Source organism: Calidris pugnax, unplaced genomic scaffold, assembly GCF_001431845.1.
Source record: "Calidris pugnax isolate Ruff unplaced genomic scaffold, ASM143184v1 scaffold24, whole genome shotgun sequence".
NCBI classification, from domain to species: Eukaryota; Metazoa; Chordata; class Aves; order Charadriiformes; family Scolopacidae; genus Calidris; species Calidris pugnax.
This window is the reverse complement of record NW_015090922.1, coordinates 31,613,968-31,636,772: the sequence shown is the minus strand read 5'-3', so window position 1 is coordinate 31,636,772 and position 22,805 is coordinate 31,613,968. Positions and strand designations below refer to the sequence as shown.

Sequence of the window (22,805 nt, the reverse complement as noted above, 5' to 3'; positions counted from 1 at the left end):
CTTTTATGACTTTAAAGTGTTTTCATCAGCATCTCAGTAGCGGTATAGTATATTTTTTTAATGAAGAATACATAATGTTAATTCTTCATGACTAATTAGGTAATGCTGATGAATTTTTTTTTTTCACTTTAACTCATTGACTATGTATGGTCCAGATATTTAGCTTTTTAAAATGTATCAAGTGATCACTGTGTGCATATACTGTAGAAATTCAGCTTTATGGCAAGGAAAAGACTGATACAGAGCTATGTGAAAGATTGACAGAGGACATTGGATATGCATCTTCACCTTCCTACAATTCCTGAAATACTTCATATTAGCTACAAAGTTTTGTGTTCTTTCTGCTTGCCTTTGTATGTGGAGGATGTGGGAAATTTACAATTAGGAAAATAGGGAGAAGACTCCCATGACATCACTGTGTTAGTCAACAGTTAATTATTTTTGGGTGATCATGGAAGTAAAAAAAATGCCCTCACTCCTTTCATACAAAAGACAAAGAGTCCATTAACCAATAGAATATTTTCTTGTAATTGCTAACTCTGTGGAAGATGGTTGTGGATGGTTTCCAAAAGATTGAGAAAATAACCTGCCTGCGCTTTACGTTATTCTTTGTAAATGGTGAGTGTAAGATGCACCCTTGGAAAGCAGGAAAGAATCTAATGGTGCTGCTATTCAGTTCTTTCAAGTAGGTTTTTTTTCCCCCCATACTTTTCTCTGTTTGATTTCCTCTCAGTTCCAAGAATAAACAAAGCTGAAACTTGGATAACTTAATCAGAACTTTAATTCTCCACTAAACTTCAAAACTGATTATTTGGAGGTTCTCAACCAGGAATTTATTTAAATTACTTTGTTTCATTTTAAAGGTTGTAAAATGAAATCTTGCCCTTTTACTTTTATGCTATCCCATTAGTATGTGCTAGGAGTGCCTAAGACGTGTGATTGCTTTGCTGATACTGAGGAGATTCTGATGTGAATTAGGCTATTGTTTTCTGAAGTACTCGTTATACTTCTTGAGAGAATAGCCTTCTGGCTTTAACTGGAGAGCTTCCCATTACCTGACTTCATAGTTATTCAACATAAATACAATTTATTTCATATGCTGAAGATATCTGTAGAAATTGGACAGCAACTGACTCTTGTGAATGAATGGATTTAAGTGGAGGGAGTGTGGAATAGTGCCTGGATAGAGAAGGTCCATCGCTGACCAGTCAAGCAGTGTTGTTCACAATGAGCAATTTCAAAAAGACAGTAAATTGAGGTAGGAGATAGAATGAATGGCTCATTTCTTTGATCTTTCCAATCATGATTAGTAGTTTGTGCAAAATTGTATTACTGCTGATTCTCCCACCTCAAAGATATTCATGTCGTCTATTATTGTTAGCTGCCAATCATTTGATTCATGCTAGGGGCTATGGAAAAACCAACCAAACAAAAACCTCAGATAAATTTAGCAGCTTGAAGTAGACGTAACTGTGCTACTTTTAACTAAGTATTTGGAGGCAACTTGCTGCTAAAGAGAGCTAGAGATAAAAATTTTTTTAAGTGTAACTATTAAGCCCTTGTGAATGTGAGCTACCAAATCTGCTTCAGCAGTTGTGCCGTGCTGATGGACTTTACTAGTGGAAAACGATTGGAAGAGTTTGACACTGGTAATCTAACCCATGTTGTAAGGAAATTTTGTAACAAGCAGAACAGTATACTGGAACAGGTTGCCCAGAGAAGCTGTGGATGCCCCATCCCTGGAAGTGTTCAAGGCCAGGTTGGATGGGGCTTTGAGCAACCAGGTCTAGTGGGAGGTGTCCCTACCCAGGGCAGGGGGGTAGGAACTCGATGATCTTTAAGTTTCCTTCCCACTCTAACCATTCTATGATTTACTCTAACTGGGTTACTGTGTAAATTTGATCAAATTCTGAGGCTTAACAAAGAGGTGAATATTCTGGATTTATTTTCCTGATTTTTAATGTTGACTTCTAAAGCGTTTAATTATCCTTGACTTTTAAAAGTTTAGTTGTACTGTTTTCTATCAGCTAGATGCTCGCCTCAAGAAGCTTTCAGTTTTACAAAGTTACTCATTTGGATCTGGATGGATAGTGTATTCAGTTGTTAGATATTAGTTGAAGATACCAGGTAGACTGCTGAAAGGCTCATTCAACTATCCTTTTAGGAACTTCTAAATTGATTTTTTTTTTTTGGTCAAAGATTTTTATGTTTTTTGGAGCATAGTACTGGGATATGAGGAGATGTGAGACTTCATCTCAGATGTACAGCTTTTTGAGTTAACCAAGAAGATGAGGAGATTGTATTTAGTATTTTTTTATATTATTTTCTTAAGTAAATGCAGATTGCCATTATCAGATGTGGTGCGGGGTTGATGAACTTTTGATCAGACACGTTCTGGCTGTTCTGACATACAGTTCTATTAAATAACGTAAATGCAAGTTTGAGTGGAAACAAATGCATGACTGTTAATTATGTCAGAGTTCAATGTCATGCTCTAAACCAAAACTAGTGATGTATGAAAATGTGTCAGAAATGGACTGTCTGTTTTATCAGCTTTGCTGCTTGATCATGTTTGTCTAAATTTTTTTTTTTACTCTGTATTGGTTTCTGAAGGAAAGATGGTAGGAATCTCGTTTGCCTGATGCTCAGACATTTCACTGATTAATAGCAGGGGGTGGGTAGAGTAAGTGCTTGCCAATGTTTTAGTCTGTATGCTGATGATGCATGCGGGGTACGGGTCCATGTGGCACAATATTAAAAATGACTTTGTTTTTTGCTAGCGTTGCTATTCCTGCTGCATCAGCAATAGTAGCAAACAGCACTGGTGTTAACAGTCAAGACTGTTAAAATTGTGATGAATAAAAACAACTATTTCTTTGCCAAGTAAGCATACTAAAGCTGCTAGATTAGAAAACACATGAGTTGCAATGTTCCACCAATAATAAAGCACTTAAAAGCTTTCTGTTGACATTTATACAAAGGGAACAGATGAGTGTGCTCTATTTGATTTTGAAGTCAGTTTGATGCAAACCTTACAACTGCCCACAACAGAAGGAGTTTTGTAGGCTCTTCCTGCAAAAAGAAATGACTGAATTTTGATACTGAGTGTGCTGACAAATTGCTGAAAGTGCTGCCCACTTATCATTGGACTGACAGTTTAATCATCAAAAGTGTACTGCTAGATTGGGCTGAGAGCAACAAAGGAGAAGAAACTAGAGTTTTTTCGAAGGCATTAAAAGATAAATTGAAATTTGAAATGCAAACACTTTTTTTTTTGAGGGGGTGACACTGCTGCATGACTTGTACACCATATTCTCATTGATGGTGTCTAGAACTTCTTTTTCATTTCTTCTTAGAGGAAGTGCTGATCAATTCTGTGCATAAATGGGGCAATGACATGTTGTTTTGGCTCTTGTTTCAATTTTATATAATAAAGGTTGTATTTAAATTTGGTACATTCTATGTCAACAAGGTTCTTTTGGGGCAGGGGTGAACACCAGCACATGGCCCTGAGCACGTGCTCTGTATTAGCCTTCAGAATGCTTTCAGGAGCAGTTATAATCCACCTGTCTTTAGAGATTTTTTTTCAACAAGAGCAGAACATAATAGTTACAAGCTTTTCCTGCTTTTTTCTCTCTATTCTTAGTTACATTTTTTAGGTGTTTTATTTAAAGTATTATTGGATGCTATTTGAAGAAAACACTGTGCATTTATATGAAACTAGCTGGTACCTAGTTGCAGCTGTCTAATTGAAGGGTAATGCAGGTTGGATGGGGCTTTAAGCAGCCTGGTCTAGTGGGAGGTGTCCTTGCCCATGGCAGGGAGGTTGGAACTTCATGGTCCTTAAGGTCCTTTCCAACCTGAACAATTCTATGATTTTATGCTTTAATGAACATGGAATGGATTGTCTGCCTGGATAAGCCCTGGATCCATATTCACTCGGTTTGGATCCTCCAAAGTGGTAATTGTATGTCATCTGTATGTTAACTAGGAAACAAACCAAATCTGTTTGTTTACTAGCTTGGGGACCCATCTGATTGCAAAAGAATTGGGAAAAATGTGTTTTCCTTAAAAGTACCTCTGAAATTGATGATCTAGCAGCAGTTGTGTGTGGTAAAAGTATTTTATAAAGATATTAACTTTTTGCATGTGTTTTGTTGCATTTCATGTTTAAAAAAATGATTAAACTTCTTAGTAAAGAATGAGAACGGGCTTCAGTCAGTTGTTCTTTGTGCTTGCCACCTCAGCTCAATGCATTCTGATCTTGTATATTTGAGTGGACTTAACTACAGTTGTCTCTGACAGCCATAAGAATTTTTCACTTTTCACAAAAAATTGTTGTGGAAATATTGAAGGCATAATTTATGTTTGGCTTTAGTTCTGTAGTCTGTTTAAAAACAAACAAACAACAAAACCCCAGACAAACCAAACCAACAAATTTATTGTAAGAATTATCTTTTCCTGTCAAAATACATAAAGTTATGCTGTATGTAAAAAATCTGGTGTCATTGATATTTTGGGCATAACTTGATTTCTGTGAGAAAGTAGAAAACTGAAACGGAATGTTCTATGCATCAGTGAGATCCAAGTACTGTGTAGATTTTTAGCTATGTGAATATAACTGTTTTTCTCACCATACCTCTTAAAAGTTGAACTTCAAAAATTTGCTTGTAACTTTTTTTTTTCCCCATATGGAAACTAGCTTGTGATTGAGAATCTTTGAGTGTGGTGCTTTGCTTCCTTAAGAAAGCATGCTGGCTGGGGTTATAGCATGGTTAGTGTTTTGATACATCCTGAATCTCTTGCTGATGGGGGTGGAACAAACCAGTAGCCACAATTTGCTGCGTATTGTAAAAATCAAGTGTCTCTTCTGTGACAGATAAACACTTCTTATTTGCTCAGTTTAAAGAAATAAATTCTGTGGGCATTAGTGGCTTAACGTTGTATTAGACTTAGGGAAGGAACATAGACTGAGAGGGGCATCATTTTAACTCTGTTTATTTAACAGTTGTAGCTAAATTAGAGCAAATTGTTAACATCAGAACATTTGTTTTGGTTCTTCAAATTCTTGGTTCTAGTTTAAACAGCAGTGAGGAATGCATTAGTTTTAAAAGTGTCTGAGTCTGCTCTTCTTTCAAAAGAAATGGTAAATAATTTAGAAGAAGTCTTCATGATGAGAAATTCTAAAGCTGTGGGCACTGGGGATGAGTGTGGTTTCCAACTCTGAAAGTGATGGGAGAGGAAGAATTTGAACTTTCTCAGTGATTTCCTACTTTAAATATTCTTGCGGGGTGGTTTATGGAAACCCCTTTTACGTTAGGATCACGGTCTTAAATGCTTACTGAGTCTTCATTCCTTTAAGGAAGTGATAATTGACAGCTGAAAAGCAGTAACTTCTCAGTGGCTTTTAATGTGATCACAAATATTCATCTGAACACAGTCCTTCACGTGCTCAAGAAGGAAGAATACTTTTAAGTGTCATGAAAAAGTACGTCTCTGTGAGCAAATGTAGTCAGTATAAACAGTGTGTCCTGCTTCAGATCATATCTTAGAAACATGTTAGAGAGATTGAAAAACACTATCTGTAGATGAAGGAAACAAAAGATTGCATTACTTGCATAGTTTTCAGGGACAGAGGAAGAAAAATGTTCTCCTGGACTCGAATGCATATCATTGTGACCATAGGTGACACTGTCATGCCATATTAAGGTGGAACATGATAATGATACTGAAGTCAGTTTGACTTTCTTTGAATTTATTCCTCCACCGCCCTGCTGTGAGCAAGACAAATTTGTCATTTACTGCTATACTTAAAACGTGGCAGACCAGAGTGTTGTTAAAGGTGAATAATATGTCTTTTTAAATTCTTCATAGGAGTTTCTGCTTCTACCTATAGTAGAGATGGGTACTTACTCTTCTTTTCAAAGAGGGGCCTATTACTACATTTGCAGAGCTCACAGGTTTTAGAGGTATGGTGAAGCTGCTGTATGCTTTTTTTAGCTTTATCTACTATTATAATTAAGTATCTCTCCTTACTTAACTCTCTTATAAATCCCTAGAGTGTTATAGAATATAATTACCACTGTGGTGTTGAGATAGAGGTAAAGTAGTTAGAACTGTAGTTAGATGTTCACTTAGAAAGTAAAGCTTTCCTTTCTTTTAGATCAGTTGTCTTCCTGTGAGAGATAATGGTGGAAGAATTTGTAAAGATGTGTAAATGTGGAGGAGCTAAAGCCTTGCAAATGAACTTGGGAAGTGTAATTTCATGAGGAACATGCCAAAGAAGCTTTTGGGAAGGAAAGACAAAACATCTGCTTGGTAGTGTGTAAGAAATGTGAGATTTGGGTTCCTCTTATTTTTAATGATATGTGGATTCAATGGAAAAAAATTAAAAAGCGTGCTTTGAGGGTGTGACCTTCCTACTTTTGTACTACTCCTCAGATTTTTAAGTGGTGTTAAGTATTTCAGAACAGAATAAAATGAATGCTTGCTCAGGGTGAAAGGAAAGTAGAGCTTTTAGCTTTTCTAACATGCTGCTAGTGAGGCTTTCTGGAATCTTACTGCACTTCTGACAAACTCTTCAGGGAAGTGCTGGAAATACAGTAACAGTTCTATACATATGTGTAACTGCTTGAAGTGAGTGGCAAAGTTGCAAGATACTCAAGAGACTAGAAGTTATATTTGGTTTAATGGAGATGGTAAAGGAAAAGATGTCATCAAAATTCATACTTTTGTACGGACTGTTGCTGAGACACGAGGTGTGATTAAACAAGAGGCGGGTATCTGACAAAACTGCTGTTCGTGATAAAAGAATAAAAAAGATCTTGCAGTTGTGCAAAAAGATTCAGCAGAATCTGGGAAAACCCAGGATGCATACTAACCAGATACGCAGGTCTTGAAGTTATTTATCTGGGAGAATGCTTGTGGTTGGCTGGGCTACCAAGTTGGGAAGGCAGATAGTTTGTGTTCTATCCGGAGTTAGAAGTGAGAGACAATTGGTGAATTGGAGATTTGATCTGATTATTTTATATTTTAAGCAGTAGTCCTTAAGTTAGGCCAAATACAGCAGAACAGAAAAGAGAGGCTCTTAGATAGTGTACTATACAGAAAGGGAGTTTGGAGACCTGATCAAAAATTAAAGAAAAATTGGGAATACACACGTCTTATTTCACCTGTTGTTTCTGAGTGCTGTTTCTGAGATTTTAGGGAAAGTATCTAAGGTAAGAGAGAAGATCAAATGCCAAGAAGTAGAAGAAACAAAAGCACTCGAGAAACCGATGATAATGCTGAGTTGATGTATCTGACTCGTCCTGATGTTTGTTGGCGTTACCAGTGGCTCAGATGTACGGAGAAGATAACCTACATATTCAAGGAAAAGTAAATTTCAGGTGTCTAATCCTGTAGTGGAGTAGAAAATCCTGAGTTGGTAGGTTGTCTTCATTCTATAGAATGTTTGTGGTGTGATAGGTGGCTTAGGTTTCACACAAGCCAGAATTCAGTGGTAGTCCTCAAGTCAGCTTATCATACTATCTATCCGTGTTCTAAACATTTTGCTCTACAGTGTCACGAATGTGACATGCAAGTATTTGCAAGGGAAAGATTAAAATAAGCGTTCTTTCCCTCCTGTGAACACTGGGAAATCTAATGTTAGTGATTATATTCTACATGAAAGATACAATTTAAAATGAAATTTTCAGTGCAACTACTCTGTAGCTGCCAAATATAAATAAAAATGACCGTGTTGCTACTTACGCTTCAGTACTTCGGCAGACTGCCTAGCTTGTTTCAGTGTAGTGTAAGTTAATGGAAAATCTGAAGAGAATGAAAAGGAAACAACGTCTGCCAAAAGATAATAATATTTGTTCAAAGAGATGTGCTAAAGAATTTCTTTATATACTGAAGCCAGTATAAATACTGCTTGTAGTTCTGAGGATTTTGTGCTTGTTGCCAAAATTGTCAGTGTAGCAGCAGCTGTGGATTTTTTCCTTGAGCTATGATTATATGATGACGAAATTTGTGTTCTCCATTCTAAACAGGTGTTAACTACCAAATCATTATATAGTATACACAACTGAGTATGTCGGTTTCCAGTGGAGAAAACACTTGTCCTTGAATATGCAGATTAAGTTTGTTAGAATTAATTCAGACTAACTTGGTTGAAAATTAGGTCTTCTCTGTTGCAGAGATTTTGTCGTTTCTGATACTCTTCCTCTACTCCCTAGCTTTTCAAGTGGTGAAATCTCAGCTATAAATCATTTTGCCAGAGGAGAAATTGATTATGAAACAGAGGTTAAATTCATCTCTTGTCTGCTGCTAGAGTTTCAAGTGACTTCTTGTTTTTGTGGCTTCCTGTGGTCAGATGAAAACATAAAATTTCTGTTTTCAGTTTCATTTTAATTCTGAAGATTTTGAAAGCAGTTGTAACAATTCTAAGCAAATGACAGGAATTACTGAAGTCTGTTTTTGCTTTACAACCTGCACTGTTGTAAGTCTTAATGCTTTGGGAACAATGCCTGTTTAAATGTTAGTTTTCAGTTTGGAACTTGGTTAATACATTCATTTTAAGTAATTCTTTAGTGATATTGGAATAAACCCATTGAGAATATTTTATACTACTTGGGATTCTGTAAGTTGTGAAATGGGGGTGGTGGTGTGGTGTGTATTCTTATAGCAGTAACTTAAATACCAGTTTAACAGTTCTAAAATTGAAATGCAAGCTCTTGGTAAATATGTTAGATGTGGGTGTTTGTTTTTTTTTGTTAAGTAGGAGAAAGCTTTGTGTCCATTATCAGATTGTTACAGTTAATTGAAACTAAACTGGATTTGAATAAAATTTTCTATTTTTAACCACCTTATTTATAACTACTCAACTACGTCTTGCAAGTAAACACCTCAACGTGTGGGTAATGCAAGTTTAATTGGTAGAAACAGTACTTATAAGTCCACTTGGACATTCTCTGGTGCTGTCAAGGAGTTTTTCAGGACTTTACAATGAAGTAGTAGGGGTTTTGGGTGTATATAAAGGTTACCCAGGTCTCCAATACCATACTTATCTTCATTTTTTCGTTATCTCACTGGGGGTAATCAGTAGAACAATGTTTACTAGTTCGTTGTCACGCTGTGTGTTCAGTAACTGCACCCTTGAGTTGTGAGATTTCTCACTGCTGAAAGGTTGCACCATTTAATTTCCAAATGCTGTAGTTAATTTCATCACTAGTAAATGTATAGATGCATTTTTGTATTTTTTTTATGTTAGGTACGGATTTTTAGATTTTTTTTTTGCTTTCTAGATACTTTATTATTAAAAATACCTAAGATAATGGTTTTATACAACTTTTAAATGTTGTGATCAATCTTGTAAGTGTTCTGAGGAGCTGCACATTATTTTAACTTTAATAGCTGAATTCCATAAACAGGATGAGTAGGCAGCAAATTTACAGACGTTAAAAAAAAGCATTTTAGATGGGTGCTGCAATTTAAAAAACAACAACAACAACAAACCTAACCACAAAAATAACCCACAAAGACAAAAACCTGAACAAAGCCAGAGTAGATTTTTCTTTCAAGTTACCATGATGCTCATGAAGAGAGGAAGAAAATGGCATTAAGATTTGGGAAAGATTAGAAAGAAAAGACTGTCATGCTAGATTATAATCTATATTAAACTGTGTTTAATACCTAATATACGTTTTTCCCCCCACAGAAATTAGCAGAGTACGGAAAGACATGTATAACGACACATTAAATGGTAGTACGGAGAAGAGAAGTGCAGAATTACCAGATGCTGTGGGACCTATTGTACAGTTACAAGAGAAACTATATGTGCCTGTAAAAGAATATCCAGATGTAAGTATATCTTTTTAGTCCCTAAATTATTTTTTGATCCTTGTGGTCGTCTTTAAATGTAAATTTCATGTGATGCTACCCTTGGATCACACTGAATTGCTTTTGACAAGATACGTCTTAGGGAAGTAGTGTATGTTCCATTTGGTGGCTTGATTTGTAGTGAGTGTGAGTGGAAGAGGTTGTGTTAAATACGAAACTAGTATGGATTTTAAAGCTGTTGATCTAAACTCTGAATTACCTTGTTCATGCAGTACTGTCAGTCTTGAGACACTGTGTAGCGAGTTTCATGAGGAAAGCAGTTCCTCGGACAGTGCTTTTTCCTCTTAGTATGTCTCTGAAAGCCAGCTACAGAACCATTAGAGACCCTTCAGAGATTTTTTGGAGACTGTACTTTTCTTGATTTACTGTTTGTCTATACCTGTGTAACCAGTTCTGTTGCATACAGAAATGTCTTTATCTTGGGGTGGTGTGTTTTGTTCCCCACCACCCCACCCCCTGGCCCTAAGCAAAGCTCCTTGCTTGCTTGCCAATGTTATGTTCTGTGCTATTGTACACCTGCTTTTTCAAGGGAGAATGGTTTCATTTAGCTGGAAAAACTATTTAGAACTACTGTGGTCTGAATGGTTTCTTAAAACAACTTGTGGAAAAATAGTCCTGTCAAAATCTACCCCAACCATTTCTGTTGGTCACTGACAGAAAAAGAAATTGTGTTATTTCTCCCTAACAGAATTTAGAGGTCCTGTTGCAGTGGAAGAGTGCAGAGTCCAAGTGAGACATTTGCACATTGAAGTGGTATGAAGTGGAAGAAAGTACAGAACAGCAAAAAGTGGAAGTAACACTCATGTATTTCTGTGACTTTTCTTAAATTAGTTAGGTTAAGCTCTCTAAATTGAGCTTTATTATTTTAATGCTGCTTAGAACTTACAGGCCTCTAAATAAAACCTCATTGTGCCATACCCCATTAAGAAAATTAGGTGGAGGTCATTATTCAGAATATTTAGGCAAATTTCTTTTCTCCCTTTTCAGTTTTCACAAAGTTGTTTTCTTGCTTTTGGGTTAAAATGCCTGTACTGGGAAAAATGTTCAAAGAATTTGCATTGGCAGTAAGGAATTTTTGTCCTCTTCCCTTCTGTTTTTCTTTCAAATTAAATCATATGCATATATTTATATGTCTATATACATTTCTGTTACTTTGAGTGTACAACTTCTCTAGCTACTGCTAGCTCTCAGTGTGCCTTCAGAAGAATGCCCTTGAAGTGGTCACTAATTTATTTTAATAAACTCTTACAAATTCAGAAGTTGGAGAGACTTGTGATTTGTATGCATGTGACCTGGAATAAAAAAGTAGTTGGTTCTTTTGAGATGTGTGCTGTTTGCTGGAAAATCTACGACTCTACCACTGGTGGTACAGAGGGTTCAAGCCTCACTGGGGAGCCAAGGACAGAGTTCTTTACGTGCTCCTGCCTTTCTACTTAGGGATTATTCAGAGAAGGGTGACCAGAAATTGTTTTCTGATATAGATCTAGTGCTGTTTTTAGTTATGGAAAAAAAATCAACAAATTTTTATGATGTTCTAATAAACTTATTCTGGTAAATATTTTTGGTGTGTAATTTTAAGCATATAGTTTAGTTGACTGTAGTGAATACTGAATAGTACTATAGGCCCACTTGGTGTATTAACTGTTGGGGTCATCCGCTTTCTGGCTCATTGTTTTTCTATTGGAAGCTACAGTAATGCAATTCTGTATATTTGTGTGTGTTATTTTCTTCTTGCACCTTTGGAAGGTGCCAGATTTTTATAGATGTTTTAGTCTTTAAAATGAGATTTGAGCTACTTAGCTTTTCTGAGCTACATGCTCCTGAAACTTGAGAAATTGTGCAGAAGGCACCCAGAAGATTAAATTCCATTAGTTGTCCATAATTTGCCCTTCAGTTAAAAATGTGTTCTCTGTGTAGTTAAATCTCTGTATGCTCATTTAAGTCTTTGCTGTTACAGTTTGAAGGCATTTCCAATTCATGGAGAAATATCTTTTATCGGAGTTTAAAAAAATAAGAAGAAAAGATGTCAGGAAAATTATTGAGCTTGTAGGAGGCAGAAGAATGGAGGATATGCTATTGTTTGTGGGTGAATAGTTAATAGTCTTTAGCATTTCTTATGCTTCAGATAAATGATTAATTTTCTTGAATTTCCCTAAAGAGCTGAGACTAAACTTTCTGTCTGATATCAATTTAAACAGTTTTTGGAATTAGTACCTACAAATGTTGGACTGAATAAATGTTTTGCTATTATAATCATGGCTTTATTATTAATAAGTACCCTGTTAGCTCTGATTAATGCTAAATTCTCTGTTGGAACTCTTCTGTGCCTCTTCAGTAAAAATGTAAGAACTCAGTAATTATCGCATCTAAAGTAGCATGTCCTTTGAGTATACTGAAGCTCAAAGGCCAGCAGTGATAAACAGCTTGTGCGTACTTTCTGACCATTTTAGTTAAAACTGTTTAATTAGTACAACAGAATGATGAACACAGGGATTCATTTTACTATGGGGAACTTACTGACAAAACGTTTAAATCCTTTTTCAATTTGGTAATATCAGAGTTTAATAGCATCCCTAATATGGATTAGGAAAATGATAACATCCTCTTTATTTATTGTTCTGATTCTTTTACTTAAGCTCTTCATTCCCTAGTGGTAAACAGGGAAGGAGGCTAAAAGAGCTGGCCTTGTTTACCCTTGCAACAGGAGGGAAAGAGAGAATATAATGAATATAATGGGTCTCTGTGAATAAACTTGGGCTACAGAGTACCAGCAGGGCTGAAGGAGGATTTGGCAGAAGGTTAACTACTGATAAAAGTACAAATGTATATGAAAGAACTGAAATAGTTTGAGTACTGATTTCCAGACTGAGTGAGATATTTGGAAAAACATTCTAGTAGCAGTAGTGGGAGCAAAAAAGCTAATTTTGAGTTCAAACTTTATGTGTTTATGAGAGGATTTATGCACTCTGGTTGCAAATGGTAAGGGAATGCATTCATTGAGAAAGGTCCCCTTTGTTTAGATGCTAATAAAATGGATAGGTGTCTTGATATTTGTATGAAGTTTTTTTACCCTTTCTGCCTAGTGTTTTATTTAACTATCATTCTATATTGACCATCTGATTCACCTTTTGAAAGATAAGTTTCTTTTGAGCCCTGGTTCACATTCAATAGCTTTTTTTAAATTATTATTATTATTTCGTAGCACCTTACTGAAAAATTGCATACATTGTCATAATTTTATTCAGAAATACACCTGCCAAATCTCCAGAGCATGTTTGTCCTCGGAGGCAAAAGGATGGAAGAAAGTCTAGGCTATATTGGAGATAAAAACTCTCCTTTAGTTTCAGACAGTAATCTTGCAGGCTCAGCATCAGTCCATATCTTTTCCTTGGGAGAGTTATTTCTTCCCCATTTAACTGTTAGAGCATTGAGTAAATCAATATATGGGTCCAGCTCCTAAGGGTAAGAGCCTTCTAGTCTGACATTAACAGCTAGTGCTAGGCATTTGGGCACCTCTTGTGCACCATGGGTGAAGAGGAGTGTGTGTGCAAGGAAGCCAAGTGCTGACAGAGAGAGAGATAGGCTTGAAAATTAGTCTAAACAGTTAGTTTGTAGATGCCTGTTGTTTTTCTGTGAATGCAGTATCTGTAATTTCAGTTAGAGTAAATTAGTGTTACTAAAAATGGTTAATTTAGGTAATTACAAAATTTGAGTTTGCAAAGTATGTGTCCAACTGAATGTTTTGAGGACCAAGTTAACACCTTGTAGTTAACATCTATCAGGTTTGTTTTTGTTCACATGGTGCCTTTCATTAATGGCTTGTCTCTCAGTTGTAGTTATCTCTGCAGAGTTAGGCTTTCAGTGGATGATTTATTTGATCAGAGCTGTCTTCTTAATACCCTCTTTTGTTTTAGAATTCTGCATTTCACGTGCATAAATTTGTTTAGTTTGTGGACTACAAAAATACTTGGGTGAATGGTTTCAGTTGATCACGTACCACAGCTCTGTTGTGTCAGTTTGTGCTTCCTTTTGCTGAACTGTTTTCTCTCAGAAATTCTGGTTTGTGTAGTAGCTCTTGCAAGACTAAGTACCAAAGAGTTGTGTGCAAATACAAATAACAAAAGGTCAGTTGTGGGGGACAGAGATTTGTGGAATATTGCTATTGGTTTTTTGTTTATCATAGTAAAGAAGGGTTTTATACAGAGAGGAGGAAGTGCTTCAGCATGACATTTTTGCTTGCTGTTGTGAATAGATCAGGTACGCTTGGGTACACCTGCTAAACTTATTGGTAGTTTTTTGTGAATTAACATTCTGTGTACTTTAGCTAGGATTGAGGTCTGCAGTAAACATGGAAATACAGCCGTAAGGGCTAAACCAATACTTAATAGAGCAAGGTAGAGCTGTGTTTTAAACATATATGGGGATTTAGAAATTACTGTTTAAGCATCAGAATCCCTAGTAGATGCACCCAGCTACTCGAAGCAAGAGCAGATCTTCCATATTCCTCAGAGAGCTCAAGTTACTTTTGAAGAATGGGGTTTGTAGTTGAGAAGTACAATGTTTTAAGGAGGTAGGAAATACACAGAGAAAAACCCTTTCTTGAGAATGAAGAGGTTTTTGAAGGTGGGGTTTTTTTGCTCTGGTTAGTTGACAAAGGAGACCTATAACACTGAGCTGCTGTACTTTGCCCAGAAATTTTTCAGTTGTAATACCATGGATAATTCCTTTTGTAATACCATTCCTTTTCTACCTGTCTGCTCCCCTCCCCCCACCAAATATCTGGTGGTCAGTAAGGCTTTGACAGGTATATTAGATATTTTTTGCTTTTTACTAACTCTGTGGTTTAGGTATTACTGTTTGTATGTTCAGATTTTTATGGAGTTGCCCTTGCAAAAGTAATTCAGTACTTTCTTGTCAGAGGACAGCATTAGTTCTGTAACTTCATATAGGTAGATTAGTGAAATGCAAGTCTTCAGTAGTTATGCTTGCTTTGTGTTTCATTGGGATAAGAAGGCAACCAGCCCCATCCTGAATAGCTATTAAAAGTAGTTTGAGTACCAGTCAAAATATCAGACTGATATTTTCCTCGTATCTCTCCTAAATCATAGGCTCAGTTTACATGTACTCAATCCTAAAAGGTCTGTTATTTATTATTACAACTCCACAAGCCTTGGGAGTGCATATTAATTTTAAAAAAAAATAAATTACCTTTTAAGCAAGAACATAGACTAGTTTTTAAAGATGTTTTTCAGTTTTGCTGTTTCTGAAGTTCTTAACTCATTAATACGCTTTAAAGTGTGTATCACTTGTCAAGGAAAAGTCTTCAGTGTAATGTTGCAATTATAGCATTCATTTCTGATTTGAATTTGATTCATAATTCAAAAGAACAGGATTTTTGTTCTCTGCATTTGCATCTCATTGATGTTGGTCAGTTGGTCTTTTTCCATGATTATTTTTGAGAGGAAGATTGTACAGAAATACCAGCTTTCAGAAAGAGTAAATATTTTCTTTCTTTTTCCATGTTTTGTTTCATTGCTTAGGAACTGTTGTTTACCTGCCTTAGTTTTGAATTTTGATTTAGAATAGAGCACAAATTCTACCTCAGTAGGTACCTTTGTAGGAGATTCTGAGTTTGTGTAGCTAATAGGTATTCATGCGTTGTTGTATGGATTGACTTGATTTATTTAATTAATCTCTGCTATTTTTTAAAGCTGGTAAGAACAGTAGTTGGACACAGTTGTTTCAGTTACTTAGGTATAATATTAATTCACAATTCTAAGCTTTTACATGTTTCTTTTTCTTATTAAGAGCAGTGTGAAATAGTTAAATTCTGTCAAGGCACTAATTCCTTTTGAAAATTGCTGCACTTCTTTGAAACTGTGTGCACTGCTTTTCTTTCATACACACACAGTATTTTTAGAAAAAATAATTCTGGTTGATGAGCAGCCAGTTCTTTTTTACACCTTACCTGCACTCAGTTTTCTTATAGAATAATTTGGGTTGGAAGGGACCTTTTAAAGGTCTAGTCCAACCTCCCCTGCAATGGAGCGGGGACATCTTCAACTAGATCAGGTTGCCCAGAGCCCTGTACAACCTGAATTGTTTGAATTTTATAGTTTGAGCTCATTTGGCTGTGTTTGATTACTTTTGTTTTTAAAGTGAATGTCACTTGCATTAAAAGTAAAGCAAAGTTGCTCTCACTCAACACAAATACTGAAGTAGTATTTCTTCAACTTTGATCTTTTTAGATTTTTTTTCAAATTACTTTGGCCAAAGTAGTATTTTGCATATTATTTTTTTTTCTTCTATAAGTGCAAATGTTATCCTTGAGATCTGGAAAGTTGTAAACAGGGGCTTGTGAGTCTTTCTGAAAGATTTCTGTTTCTTTAGAGTGTCAGCTGATGAGCAAGCTGAACAATAGAGAGATCTGGAACTGGGCTGGAAGATCATAGAATCATAGAATCGTCCAGGTTGGAAGGAACCATAAAGATCATCTAGTCCAACCATCAACCTAACTCTGACAAAAAAATAAATAAGAAATAAGCAATAAAAATAAATAAATCATTAAACCATATTCTTGAGGACCAGATAACTTAGGATATAGAGATATATGTTACTACAGACAGGTAGATTGGCACATGAACCTGAAGTGCATTTCGGAGCTTTATGGTAACTTTCTTATGCCTTTTTTCCTTTGGTTAAATTGGGTAGTTCCTTTTTTGTTGCAATGACTGTGGTGGTGGTCATCACAGAACTGTTGAATGTGGTAATGTCTGCCTGTCTCTTTATTTTAAAAGCCCCTGGGTAGAAGGCAAAAGCTAGTTAGAAATGAAGCCTGAATGTAGGAGTTGTGATCTGCTGCTATTTTAGTAGTGTTGTGATTGCAAGTGTTTAGGATAATAGATTCAATATGATTTTATATGCAAAGGTGCTATTATTACTGTAATGCTAGACTGTGATACTGCTGCTCTGTAGTGCTTGGTGCTGGCTATAATGCATAACTCTGTAGCACATATGTTGTACAACTTCTACCCTTAAATGCTCCCGACTAGTTGGGCTTTCAAAGGTTGGGCTTTTCAAAGCCACTTTTCAGTTTTGCCTCATTTGTCTTTTCATGTATTACCTTCTTGCAGATAGAGCAGAGAGTTAAGGTTTCCTAATGTAACAGCTTTCAGCAGAAGTCATTTAAAGCAAACAAGGTGGATTAGACCTTAAACTACTAAAGGACATATTCAGACGGCTAAAATTTGAAATATCTTCTGCATTTCTGACCTTTATCCTGCAGTTCTGGGCTTGAATTTTGCAGACTTATGTCTAAAGCTGCCAGAATCAGTATATTGAATGAACGCATTTTTAACAGCCTTTTCCGAAGGTGAATAGAATTGTTCAATTTTTCACTTTAAATTGAGACTAAACATTAAAAAACCTATTTATGATTTTTCTTTTAGAAGACATAATTGGATAACAGGAAGTAGACATTGAAAGTTACTAGTCTTTTTTCTTTTACACTTGATTGAAGCACATCACCTGGAGTTTTGAGAATAGCAAACTACCAATTATATAACCTACTGGCTTTTGCTTTAAAGTTTTGGGAGGGGGATTGCTTTTGTTTTGATGAAACAATTTAAAATTACTTTCTCTGACGTGTGACGGTATTTTCATGGCATGAAATTCTAGACCTAGTTTAGTAAATCAACTCCTAATGAATCTAATGCAGTGCAAACTAAACTACGTACATGGAAATTGATTGTGATATACAAAGCCCCTATGGCTAAGAGTTATCATTCTCTGTTTAAGTCCTGACTTCTTGTAGTTCTGATTGTTGAATTACTTGGGGCCTTTTTAATATATTTAAAGGCATAAATAAGTATTTCAGAAGTTGATTTGTCTCAAACTAGATAAGAATTATGATTTCACCCCCCGTGAATTCATGTAAGTCAGAGTTTGTTTCTACTTTAAAGCTTCTATGAATCAGATTGCAGTTGTGTGTAAAAATAAAGGAGCAAAGCAAAAATCATCCAATATTGCTTGTGGTCATAACTTACAATTTAGTTAGCTAAATTAGGTAATTAAAATCAGTCACATGAATGGAAAAAGTTCATGTTTAGGAAGATTAAATATCTTAATTTTTTACTCATTTCAGAAATCTTATAAAATGCATTTTTTTCCCCAAATATCTTGGTTGAATGTGGAAACTTTCATCACACCTGTTATTAGTAATGCCTACCTTTATCCACCCTTTATCTGTGAAACAATACTGTGCATCTTTCTCGCTCTAATGCTTCGTGTGTTGCTTTACTTTTTTTAAAAAAAAAATTTTTTTTTTTTTAAACTTTGCTTGTCAAAGAGAGTCCTACTGTGGAGGAAAAAAACAAGTAATTGCTATTGATAAAATAAAACTTTAGGTTTTCTTATTTGAAAGTGTGTAATGTTTTTGTTTCCTCCCACCTTTCAAGGTGACTAACAAATTTATTTTTGGAACTGAGAATTATAGAATGCTGAATAATTCAGCATAAAATCTATTACCTGACAGGGATGCAGAACTTTGTCTAAAGTTCCAGTAACTAACAAGATGAAATGAAGTGGTTGCTGAGCACCTCTCTTTGCATAAACTTAAGTATAAACTCAAAGTCTGCTTCTGCTCGGTCAGCTCTTCCTTTTTGGGGGAGGAAAAGTGACTGCATTTCTCTGATAATTTTTAAAAAGGGATTGGTGTCCCATAAGTATTTCAATTTCTACAAAGTATTTGTAACAACAGTATCACCATCTACAGTAGTGCTCCAATTTAAACATGTCTTTCTCACTTCTAATTATTCAGAATTGGAAGTATTCTACAGCAAAATTGCCAACTTTAAGTGCCCTGGGTAATGTCACATGTAGTCACATCTAATTAAAAGGTATTATTATGGAAATTAGTTGTTGGACTGTATATCCTGAGGATCCTTTGTTACTGGAATATGAGTTTAATGATGTAAACTGTGAGGCTTAGAGGGCACTGCTGGAACCTACAATTAGGTTTTGGAGACCGATTTACACACAGCACAACTTGTTAATTCTCCAGATAAATGTGTCACAATTCCCAAGTAGAGCATGGAATTGAATAATTTTTACTCATCTCCTGGTGTTATTGAAACTGATGTCTTGTCACTGTTCTGAAAACCTCATCTTAGTGAATAGGATGAAACAGATTATTCACTATCTCACTTAAGCATGCCTACTATTAGATTGTTCACGGGATCTGATTTCCTGAAAGAGTTTCTGTTAACAATCTTTCAATTACTGTTTAAAGGTTTTTATGACCACTTAAAGGAGAGAACTACCAAGCTGTACTGTGGGCCTTTAAATCATTGCAAATGGGCCTCTAATGATAACAGAGATTCCTATTTTAAAACCATGAAATTGTTAATTTCTCTATCTTTACAGCTTTCTCACTTATGTTGATAATTCTAAGCAATTTAAAATCCAATTATTTCCAAAATATGACAGTAATTAGATTAGTGTTTTTACATGAACAGAACATGTAGCATAAAATTCATTTTGAGGGCTATTATTTTATAGTTACTTGAAATGGAATTGGAACTACCCTTTTAAGAATTTCTTTCAACTTGTGGCATGAGGAAAAAGGTTAATGTCTAAAACAATCTTAAATGGAAAGCAAATGTGACTTTAATGCATGGTTTATATTAGTATGTATGAAGAGTATTGAGAAAGCAGAGGTGAAGCAAATAATACAAATTAATATAGTACAAATGGGAGGATTTGTCCTATTAGGTGAAGACAGAATAATGCTAATTGAACACGTTAAAAGAACAAATCGCTGTTTCACTAAATATCTAAAGTTAATATTTATATAAACAGCTACACGGTTTATAAGCAGTGAAAATGAGATCAGAAATGGGGAGGGGGGGAACACGGACGGACAGAAGCCCCCAAATATTTTTCACCTTGAGCACGTTTGACAAGGCATGGCTTTTGTCTGTGATAACTGATAAGGTCTCTCTTTGTCGCTGTGTGTTCTTGTACCTCCTGGCTGCTGATCCCGCCCGCAGCCTTGTCAGCTCAGTGAGGAATGTCAGTAGACTGGAGCAAAAGGGACATTAAATGGCTGACACTGAGGGATGGCAATAAATGAGATGGGAGCTAAATATATATGTTTGTGACATTCTAGCAGCTGGCTTAAGTCCTGCTGTTTGTTGCTTGGGTATACTAGCCTTAAAAAGGAAGAGAATGCATTGTAGCACGAGGAAGAAAAAAACAGCTGGTGGCTTATCAGTCAGCGCTAATGACAGAGAAGGTTAAAGTGTTTGGAAGGACAAACTTTGAAAGAGTGCTTTTATTAGTAACATAAAATTCTTAATATCAATAGTTTCATAAAACTAGTCTAAAGCTTCAGTTTTCCATGGCTTGTTCAGTACGAAACCACACGAATACTTCATTTGCTGTCCAAATAAAGTTATTTTTAAAATTAACTTGTTTTCTTTTGATTCAAGCAGTTTGTTAGATGATTTTGCGTTAACATTCTTTTGATGTTTTCTCACTCGTTAATGGGACTCTTTGGAAATATTTTGATACTTGTTTTAGTATCTTGCAGTTCATACATGATTTAGAAAAAAAAGTTTTATTTCTGTAAGCTCTCAAGTGGTATAAACTTTATATATCTTAATCCCCTCATTTTTTAGAGAGGCAGAAAAGTATCATGATTTAAGTGTAAACTTATATTTGATATGTCTTCAGAAGGAAAGTTAATGGTTGGAAAAATCAGTGTTTAATTGCTTAAAAGCCTCACTTACAACTACCTCTAGTTCCTTTATGTGCAGTAAAGGCTGTTAGAATGTAAGCTTGAAATGAGTACCTTTGTTGGAAGATTAATCCTACTTGATATTGTTTGCTGCTTCTCGTTGATTGAGGTTTCTACTGTATCTTCTCAAGAACTTGTCTAGTTCTTGAAACCAAACTTGATTACAGCTGTCAGTTGACCCGAAGAGAAGTAAAAAGCAAAACCTCATTTATGACTCCTCAATAGGTAAATTAGTAATGAGCAAGCCTTTTCATGTCTGTAATAAGTGTTTGTGTTGGTGGGGCACCTTAGGGGCAGTCCTCTGCTGGGTTTAGCTGATGAGAAGGAATGGACTCAGCCTTTCCCTTAAAGAAGCTGTGGGCTAAAGAGACTGAAACTGTACTCCAGCCTAAAAGCCTTCAGTGGAGAGGACTTTGCCGTTTTTTTGATCTTAAATGTGAACAGGCTCCTTGTGCAGCGGCAGAATCTGACACGGTGGGAAGAGATCAGGAATTCCATATGCCCTTCTCTTAGGGGGAGCTGGCATGCCCCCTTCCTTACAGCTTGTTGGGGTGTTTCTCGGAGGGAGCTGTAGCCCAGGAGCTTAGTGGCAGCTTTTAGAAGACCACAGTAATGATAGATGAGTCTGATTTGCCTTAACGTTAAGAGCTGGTTTTTTCCCATGATAGGAGCTGCTTCTCCTTGTTACGATAGTACTATCAGAGTGGGTTTCTATCAATTTGAGAGGGTCTTGCATTCATTTATTGTTTTTGTATGTGTTTATCTTGCCCCAAGGGAGTACTAAAATAGGTATGTGAAAGTTCAGGTGGACTGTACATAGCATGATGATGCACCAGATACCATTTGCAGGCATTTAGTAAAGAGATTAGAGAGATTTGAGCTTCTGTCCTCAGGGAATTTGATTTATTGTGTTTAGTCAGATTTATTTTTTTTATATACCTCGGCGTAGAGATTTATTGCTATGGAGCTATATAGCCATTTGAAAATCTTCTCTTGTGTTTGGTACGTGATACTGCTTATGAAATGCTGGTTACCTTTTGAATTAGCACAGCAGCACTTCGTGGTTCTCCATTTTGAATTTTAGAAGTTCTTTAGGTCAATGCAAATATTGCCTATGAGATACATTGTACAAAACAGAGCAGAATAGATGTCAGCAAAATTGTAGGTAATTAAACTTATTCCTTCTACCTAATGCAAGCGCTGATTGTTTATAATGTTAGCTTTTTTCCAAGTGATTATTTAATTCTGTACAGTAAAACTATAAAGGCTGTGTGCTTCTGCTTTTTGCATTAGAGGTCAGTAATTTAAGAGTTGTTCTTAAATTAATTCTCTCAGACTTTGTGGTCCGTTTATCTGACTTCTGCTGCTTCTATTTAAAGCATCTTAAGCAGTGGAATTTCTGCAGTGCATTCAAGTTTCCTGACTGACAATACAATGTAAGATAATTAAGGCAGTGGTATATATTGTTTATTTTCACACACACAAAAAAAGTAGATGTGCCTTCTGGTTTGTTTAGGTTGCTTTCTACCTTCTGTCTGAAGGTTGCATTATCTAATGCCAAAATTATATGATGGTGGTGTAATCTTGCTACAGAAAAATGAAAAAGGGAAAAAAATCCTCATATAATCCTAGGATAGTAAAACTCCTTAGTAATCACTTAATTTTTAACTAAATGGTTAGTGTCTTGGCATTAATCTTTATGTCGTGAGTTAACTTTTGGATATGTACAAATCACTACATCCTGAATCCCTGTGGCTACATTTTGGTAATAAGTTCTGACAGATACCTGGTTCAAAGAGCTAACAAAGGAAACTGTATGTTGTCTTCTCTGTCTAGTTGTAATGCATTCTGTTAACTAGGCTTGCTTACTGCTAAGGTACATTAGATTTTCTGTGTTAAAAAGTAACGGTTATTTAGATAAATTTCTAGCTATCATGACCATTTTATTAAAAAAAATGAACATTCGAATGAAACGCCAAATATTTAATCTGAATACTTGATAATTTACTCAGGATCTCTTATAAAATACAACTTTTTTTCTCCAAATTATTAAATTGCATACTTCAGTGTGTTGCTCTTTCCTTTTTTTTCCTCTCTCCCTCCTCACCCCATGGCCCCCTTT

At 35.7% G+C, this 22,805-nt stretch overlaps 1 protein-coding gene across 2 annotated transcripts in view; it reads left to right on the top strand.

Annotated features, from left to right (window-relative positions):
• Positions 1 to 22,805, top strand: part of QKI (QKI, KH domain containing, RNA binding) — a 144,887-nt gene that overhangs the window by 19,792 nt on the left and 102,290 nt on the right. For both annotated transcript variants that reach the window (XM_014950607.1, XM_014950608.1), the window contains exon 2: positions 9,704 to 9,846. In XM_014950607.1, coding sequence (XP_014806093.1) covers positions 9,704 to 9,846 — 143 coding nt within the window. The remainder of the gene's footprint in view (positions 1 to 9,703; positions 9,847 to 22,805) is intronic.